This window comes from Cucurbita moschata, unplaced genomic scaffold (genome assembly GCF_002738365.1).
Source record: "Cucurbita moschata cultivar Rifu unplaced genomic scaffold, Cmos_1.0 Cmo_Scf00016, whole genome shotgun sequence".
Taxonomy (NCBI): Eukaryota; Viridiplantae; Streptophyta; class Magnoliopsida; order Cucurbitales; family Cucurbitaceae; genus Cucurbita; species Cucurbita moschata.
This window is the reverse complement of record NW_019268532.1, coordinates 3072830-3081259: the sequence shown is the minus strand read 5'-3', so window position 1 is coordinate 3081259 and position 8430 is coordinate 3072830. Positions and strand designations below refer to the sequence as shown.

Here is an 8430-nt window from a genome sequence, read left to right as displayed (position 1 = left end):
TTACCCTTCCCCCTTTTTAACTAAACTCCGCGCAGACGCGTTCTCCTCTCCAATGCCGTTCCCCTTCACCTCTCCATTTTCACTCCCTTCAACTCACTGCCGAGCTCCACTGCCTTCTTCAAACTGACCCGCCGGAATCCTTCTCAAACTCCGACAATGCACGCCAAAACCGACTCCGAAGTCACCAGTATTGCGCTCTCTTCTCCCACCAGATCTCCCCGCCGTCCGGTTTACTACGTTCAGAGCCCTTCCAGGGATTCTAACGATGGCGAGAAGACTGCGACGTCGTTTCACTCTACTCCTGTTCTTACTAGTCCCATGGATTCCCCTCCCCATTCTCGCTCCTCCGTCGGCCGTCACTCCAGAGAGTCTTCTTCCAGCAGATTCTCTGGATCTCTCAAACCTGGATCCAGGAAGATCTCTCCCAATGACGTCTCTCGCGGCGGCCATCGGAAGGGACAGAAGCCGTGGAAGGAGTGCGATGTTATTGAAGAGGAAGGTCTTCTCGAAGATGAAGATCGGGAGAGATCTCTTACTCGTCGCTGCTATATCCTCGCTTTTGTTTTGGGATTTTTTGTTCTGTTTTCTCTTTTCGCTTTGATTCTCTGGGGTGCTAGCAGGCCGATGAAGCCCAAGGTCACAATGAAGGTACGACGTCGAGTTCTTTTTTGGAATTAGGGCTTTTTGTTTGTGTTCAGAGCGAGAGATTTAATTTCCTTCAATTGCAGAGCATTAGATTCAATCAATTCAAAGTCCAAGCCGGTTCAGATTTCACCGGCGTCGCCACCGACATGGCCTCTGTGAATTCCACAGTCAAACTCACATTTAGGAACACCGGAACATTCTTCGGCGTCCATGTCTCTTCAACTCCCGTCGATTTAACCTATTTCGAAATCTCAATCGCATCAGGAGCCGTAAGTTCTCAAAACCCTAACCCTAACTCCCAAACTTCTCATCATCGAATCTGAACCAATTATTGGAATTTGCAGGTTAAGAATTTCTATCAATCACGGAAGAGTCAGAGATCTCTCACCATCAACGTAATCGGCACAAGAATCCCACTGTACGGCAGCGGAGAAAGTCTGAGCAGCCCCGCCGGAACTCCTATAACTCCAGTGCCATTGAAACTGAGCTTCGTGATCAGATCCAGAGCCTACGTATTGGGACAATTAGTGAAGCCAAAATTCTACAGACACATCGATTGCCCCATAATTTTCGATCCGAAGAAACTCAACGTTCCCATGTCGCTCAAGAATTGCACAGTCAGCTGAAAACGAAATCCAAATCGATAATCAATCACTTCATCATTTATTAAATCAGTACTTGTTTTCTTTGTTCTTGAGGTGTCTAGGAGTTCCAAACTGCGACAGCTCGAAAGCGGCATCCAAACAGGAAACGGGAAAGGGCAATAGAGGAATAAGCGACAGAAACGGGGTTTCAGCTGCCTGCCCGTTTGCCCGAGTAGTGAAATACAGGTTGGTTTACGGGCAGCGACACGTGAATGGACGTGGACTTTATTATTATTATTATTTATTTTCAAATTAATAATTTATAATAATATAATTAAATTTTAAAATTACATTTTTCCCGTTCATGATTGTATTATTATTAGTCTTAATAATGGATTACGTATATTTTTTGAGTCTGATTTGTGATTTGGCCCATAATGAACGGTGGCTGATTGGTAAAATAATTGTGTCCAGAGGGGCCAATTTGTCTTTTGGATGTTTGTTGTTTTTGTTGAATTCAATTATTTATATATATTATTTTATTTATTTCGTGGAAATTGGTGAGAGATAAGTAAAGTAAAGCATAATTTCAAGCATTTTTTTTAATCCATGTAATAATGCATGCATGTGATGATCTTTGACTTTATAATTGTACCAAAAATATAAAAATAAAAGTCTTTATAATTTTATTTGTTTGATTTGACTTACAATCACTATCTAATTATATTACTTTAATCTTTATTTCTTTATTCAATTAATAAAAATATATTGTTTAATAAATACTTCTAAAATTTCAATGCGAAGGGTAAAAAATACACCCACTATTCTTTGAATTTCATTTGTGTTGTGACGAGGACTCGAGTTGTTTTAATTAGGTGCTCACCTCTAAGCGTAATCTGATCTAAAATGAATTGGCTTGGCTGGCCTTGGGACAAGCAAAAGAACGAAACTAGTTATCCTACCTCCTGTTTTTTCCTTTCTTCTTTCGCTCGGATTCTCCATGATATGAGGTTTTATATATAATATGAGGAATCGGATCCCATTCAGATTTTTCATTCTCTACTTTCTGTCCACGTCTAGTCACTTAAAACACTATCTTTTCTAATGATAGGAAGAGGTAATAAATAAGGATCGAAGACTAAAAAAAGACTCTTAGCAAGTAGTGCCTCTACGTCTTTAGGCAATGCACCACTGTTGTCGTCTCTTTCTTTGTTTTAAAGGAGAGTTGCGTTTAAAAATACTTCTAACTTTCAAAAGTAATACAAAAAAGTTTAGAGATGAGAAAGCTCATTGAGCTTTCTATGGGCATGTGGGCTTCGACTTTTAAAAAGTTTTGGGCTTATCAACTTTGAATCTACTTTTTTTCAGCTTGGAAATTTGTCCCCTTAAAACCAAAGTTGATAACCATAAGGGTGGGCTAGAAAAAGTCGAAGATGGTTGCTAACGACGTATGATGCTATGATCTCGTTTCTTGAGAATAATCTTGTGATTTTCAATATCGAAAAGGTACCTGAATGACCTGATATCACATTCGAATGAGAAAGATCCCATTAATATAGTTTAATAAATCCAACTGAAAAAGCTGAAAAATGGTAGATATCACTGAGATTATGAACGAATTAAGCTTAATCTATCATTCCATTGGTAGCAGTATCATCATATTTTATTATATATATCAATAAAATATATCTTAAAATGAATCTCTCTCACATTTGTAACAATCTATGTCAAAAATTCGATTAAGGATTCAAAATCTAGATGACCCGACATTACTTTACTTTCACTTATAAGTGTGAAGGCTATCCCACAGACCAACACAAGTCATTCTAGTCACTCACCTGTATCATAGGAAAATTTTAAAGAGGCCACCCAACATAAAATTACTTCAAGTAAAATACATTTAACTACGGAATTTCCACGATTGAGCCACTAAAAAGAAGATGCACCTTATTGGTACCCTAGATTCGCTCTCATTCAGATGCAATCTCGATTAATTGATGTACCTCTTCTTTACTTGGATGTCACAAATAGCTAAAATCTTATGAAACTCAAACATAAAATTTTACAAGTAGCAAGCATCATTAACATCGGATACAAATGTTAAATACTTTTCATTTTCATAACAATTTTAAAACAGTACACTATTCACTATTCAGTCCAATTATAAAATTATTTTGGGTTGACTTAACCAAACAAATTTCAATACCAAAACTAACTAAATTTTCATTTCTTAAAAAATTCAACTCGACTTATACTAGAAAAAAGGAACTAAGAGTCAGGTAGTTCGAGTTGTTTATGTCACATAAACAGTCCTAGATGTCTCAACTAACTAAACTCGTGTTATATTATAAAGTAGATACCATCATCAAAATATTCTTTTTAATAATTTATATATATATATATATATATATATATATATATAATATTATTTTATTATTATTTTGTGGTAAGAATATGAACCATTATTTAACTGAGGGTAAGGTAAAAGGTTAAAAAATTAATGTTCCCTTCAAATAACTATTTACAGTAAAGAGTGGTAAAAGGTAAATTTTAAAAAAAAATTAAAAAAGAAAAAATCCAATTTTTGAAAGTTTCATAATATCTTTGTCGTGCAATCATTTCGCTTCGTACGATAAACCATAAACCATATATAATAATATTATATATTCTCTTTCTGGAGTTTCGCACGTGACTCCCAGATCTATACGTGCGGGCCACTCGTGTAAAACTTTTTTCTTTTATAACACAAAAAAAAGAAAAAAAAAAAACTGTATATTTATATAAAATAAAGGTTAAATTATAAATTTGAAATAAAACTTAGTATTAAACACAAAACAACGTACGAGAGAGAAGGGTTACTATAGTTACAAGCGTTAACGAAAACTCGAACTTTTCGACTCCATAGAAGTAAGCTACACAAGCTTCTGTTACTTCAGCTCCAATGACACAGTTCACTTGAATTCTTTACGAGAACAGCTAACCATGCCACAATAAAACTGCGTCGATACCACGTTCGATGTTGATCTATACAATGTTGATCCCACGCCATTCATCAGTTTGATATCTCAAATCTATCTGTCAAAACAAGATCATGATTGCATTGATCAACATTCATGGAAACTTTTGATCGAAACAAAACTTTTGTTTAAGAACAAACTAGACATGGAGTACAATGGTCACGGTCATGGTCATGCTCATCCAGGGCGTGTTAACCATGACTACATACCCATGTCACACCGAATCCTTTATTTAATTTGATGTTGTATTGTTTTACTATTTTATTTTTTGTTTGTACGACTACTTTTCAAGCCCTGCCAGACCTGAATCGCCTGAAAATGTACATAAAAGGGTGTGACTAGTTGTCAACTCCTCTCCTGATTTTGTATGACCGTTTGGCAAAATCATGTCTAGGTCTGTCAGACCTAAATCGCCTCAAAATGTAATATATAGAGGATGCCACTAGTTGTCAAATTCTCTCTACCCAAAAAGTTATATACTATTTAGGTCGTTGTATTGCTTTTTGCTTATAGTTATATAACATTGCTTTTAAATCTTCTCCCATTCTTACTTTCAAACTCGCTCTCTAAAATCTCTCTGCCCCCGTTTTCTAAAACCTTATTCTCAATCAGGGCCAATGGTTTGAGCATACGTTACCTAGCCATAGGTGACACAAATACAAATTGGCTTGACTCACTCAGTGTTACGAGGGATTGTGACACCCGGCTCATAAAGTGTTGCTATGATAAAATCTTAATCCTATACGACAAAAGATCGTGGATATATCGAAAATGTTTAACATGAATGTAAAAAGGAGATCGAGTGTTGATCGAGCTCCAAACGCAGCAACAAACACGACATGAGACAGAAAATTAGAGATCTAACCAAGAAAGAAGTGTCACCTGGTAGAATGCAGCACTAAAAAGCATGGCAGGTGAAACAACCACTTAGGGAGCTCATATGACGGCTTCCATTAAAAGATAGAGACTTGAAAGAAGATGTCCTGTTATCTTGGAGGGACTGGTTTCCCATCACTGAGTTCCTCATTTCTTGGGCTTTCTTCTGAGCAGATTTCAGTTTATTCAAGATCTTATGCATCGAGCTCGCTCGCTTCTTCTCCAGCTTCATCTGATGCACGATGCACGATGCTCGATGAGTAGGAGCAAGAGCAAAACTACATATAATCCAACATTTCTAAATTTCTAAACACCATAGGAAATGTTAATTATATAGAAGGCTCGAACCTCTAGCTTTCGTATAGCTGCGTCGGCCTTCGCTTTCTGTAGATTCTCCCATGCTGCTATTTTCGCTTCCTCACGCTTAACCCTGCAACGAGAAGTCGGTCAGCAATCATTTTGTATGCTTATATGAATTGTAGGATTTAGTTCTAGTCAGATACATGACACACAGGCAGGTAGACATACTTTGAAATACTTTTTCCCATGATAGGAATGTCTAAATCCGGACAACGAGAAGCCACATCCGCATCGTTCTTCCTCTTGTAGTCGAGAGAATCTTTCCGAGGAAATGACCCTTTATGTTTCTTCGACCATCTTGTCGTGGCGACCTGATTATCGACTTGCACGTCCCTGATATCCAACTTAGAAGAAGTAACAGCTCCCAGCTCAAACATATGCATAGCAGATGAAGTGGAGGCAGTGATTGATGACTTCGTCCTTGGAGATGAATGCATGCTATCCTCCGGGCTCATTTGTGTAGCCACGTCCCTTCTTGAAACAACACGAGAAACGTCTGTCCCCGAGTTCTTGACTGTAGCTAAGTTTTCTCTCGATCCTGCAAGATATCATCTTTTTCATTACAACAATAAGGTCAAGAGTAATCTTATGTCGTTGATACTAAATCCACACGTTTAAGCTACGTCCTTACTCGAGAATTAAGATCCATTATACTATTGCACAAAGAAAACATGTCCAAGTAATTATAATGCAAGATAAGATGATCAGTGCGCAGCTTTTACCTTCTTGCAAGCCTGTTGTTGATGACAATTGACCCGACATTTCAGAGCAGCCATGAACGCTAACTGAGCGTGCCATGGAGGGCTCTGTTTGTCCATGAAAGGACCCTTCATGTCCACCAGAATGAACAGCCAAACCATTCGTTGATACAACTCCAGCTGAAAATGGGGATTCTGTAATGAAGTTCCTAAAAGTCCCTCCTTCATAGGCAGGAGCAGCAGGTGAATACATCGAATAGTATGCAGTACCAGGAGGGCCAAGCGGACCACTCTTCGACTTCGGACGCTGTTGAGGACGTTGAGCCGAAGTCTTCACAACCCCATCACCGGATAGAGGACTAAAGATCCACCTTTCAGCATCTTCCCACTTCGATGGCAACGTTCTACCGCTGTTGAGAGTCAGCAATGCAGGGTTATTAGTATGTTTCCGGCCACCATTGTTCTGCAATGGCACTCGCTCTGAACTCCACCCTTTTGGCATACTAAAGCTATTGTGCCGATAACTCGGCGTCCCAGGGCTTGGAAATGTTGCAGTCTTATGCGTCGTTACTACAACGTTCTTCTTGACAGCCGTTAAACGAGGTGAGGAAGCTGTATTAGCGTTGTTTAGATCCAACGAAGCAGGTTTCTTTTCATCCAGCTTACTGGATTGAGCTTTAGATCTGGATCTATGATCTTGACACTCTGTAAAATCAACCCAGTTCAAGTAAACATTGCAGATAAAGACCGAGGAAAGGGAAAGGTGTTGGATCTGTAATACCTTTAAGAGCAAGAGAAAACGAATTCCTCGCTGAATCGACCGTTCGATTCTCGTCGTCTAAATCGACATTGCTTTCATCTTTATGAACTGGGAAAAAACCAATTAGAACCGAATTTGAAGTGCCTAAAAGTTTCTGTGGGTATGAGATTCTACTTTTTTTCTTTTTATTCTTTTGCCACGAAGCTCAAAAACTAGCTGTACCTTTCTCTTTTTCTCCATTTGTATAGAGACGACTGTGCTTGTTGCTTAGTGCAGGCTTGTTTTGTTCTGGATCTTCATCATGCCCTGCCAAATGCTGCAATCAAAATCATACAACAAAAGCTTTCAATCAAACCTCTGTTTTTCCATCCATATTTGTTCATCAATCATCTACAAAACCCTAATTTCATTACAGTGTTTATACAAAGAAATCTTCTCAAATCGTTTCTAACATGTGGAATTACTAGGAAAATCGAAAACCCCATCAGAACAAACTAGGAAATAAACAACCCCATTATCCCAAATCGTTTCTAATCTCAGAAATCACCCAGAAAAACGAACCCACCAAAAAAAACTCGAAAATAAACAACCCCATTTGAATCCATGCAAGAACAAGATACAAGGAAATGAGATTTACAAGAGAGATTTCAGAGATAAGGGAATCGCGATCGTGGGCTTCCGATGCAAAAGAACATCGCTCAACACTAGCAGAAGCAGAGGAGAAGAGACTAAAACTGGATTCGAGCGCATAAATGACAGAATCAGGACTGGAATCCCGAGCTCTGAAAGCTGGTCTCGACAACGCCGTTTGTTCTCGAAACCCCATCTCCGACAACTTCTTCACTCTACTTCCCTGCATACATTACAGTCTTAAAATCCCCAAAAAGAGAGAAGGAATCGCAAAGAGCCGTATGCAAGGACGATAACAATCCGTCCAAGTTCTTGCACACTTGGGGATTAGAATAAACAAACGGTTCCACTTCTTGGGATAATGGGCTCCTCGTGGAATCTTATTTAATATCGAACTTCAGCGTAGAAAAAAACAGAGCAACCACTCTGTTTCCGTCGACTAGAGACATATTTCCTAACGCCCGTAAAAAAAAAAAAAAAAACCCAGGAATAGTTTGGATTTGTATAACGGAAAGGTAAAGAAATTGATGAAAAAGTATAGAATCTCTGGGGCGTTCCCGTTTGAACGGCGAGCAAAACTGCAGCACCGACATATCTATCAGCGGCCCTGGCAGCGCCTCTGTCCCAGTTGTCTGCATCCAAGTAGCTTGCCTAACTTGGCCTTCTATTTTTTCAATTTTTAGCCCAAAAAAAAAAAAAAAAAAAATTATCCAATAATATTTCTAATTTTATATTTAATAAATATTTGTTGAAATTATTTGAAATTAATTTTTTAGTATGGAAATTGGAATGTAAATTTAAAATAATTTTTAATTAAAGTAATTAGGGTTAGTGGTGTGATAATGAATAAAGTGAAAGAT

General features: G+C 38.2%; 2 protein-coding genes across 4 annotated transcripts; one reads left to right on the top strand and one right to left on the bottom strand.

Moving 5' to 3' along the window:
- LOC111454665 lies at positions 1-1721 on the top strand. The gene is made up of 3 exons (XM_023096160.1): positions 1-648; positions 729-914; positions 990-1721. Exons 1-3 carry the CDS (start codon positions 157-159, stop codon positions 1269-1271), a joined length of 960 nt encoding a protein of 319 aa, XP_022951928.1. The 5' UTR covers positions 1-156; the 3' UTR covers positions 1272-1721.
- Positions 1722-4010: 2289 nt separating this feature from the next.
- LOC111454660 lies at positions 4011-8248 on the bottom strand. Of its 3 annotated transcripts, none has more exons than XM_023096152.1 (8): positions 7578-8248; positions 7163-7256; positions 6962-7048; positions 6205-6885; positions 5651-6020; positions 5471-5552; positions 5129-5354; positions 4011-4240 (listed from the first exon to the last, which is right to left on the bottom strand). In XM_023096152.1, the coding sequence occupies exons 1-7, from the start codon at positions 7797-7799 to the stop codon at positions 5145-5147; spliced, it is 1746 nt and encodes a 581-aa protein (XP_022951920.1). In that variant the 5' UTR covers positions 7800-8248; the 3' UTR covers positions 4011-4240; positions 5129-5144. The 3 variants fall into 3 exon arrangements, with proteins under 3 accessions (XP_022951920.1, XP_022951921.1, XP_022951919.1); XM_023096153.1 differs by having other exon boundaries at positions 4011-4304; positions 6962-7039; XM_023096151.1 differs by having other exon boundaries at positions 4011-4304; positions 7578-8247.
- Between the last annotated feature and the right edge of the window lie 182 nt (positions 8249-8430).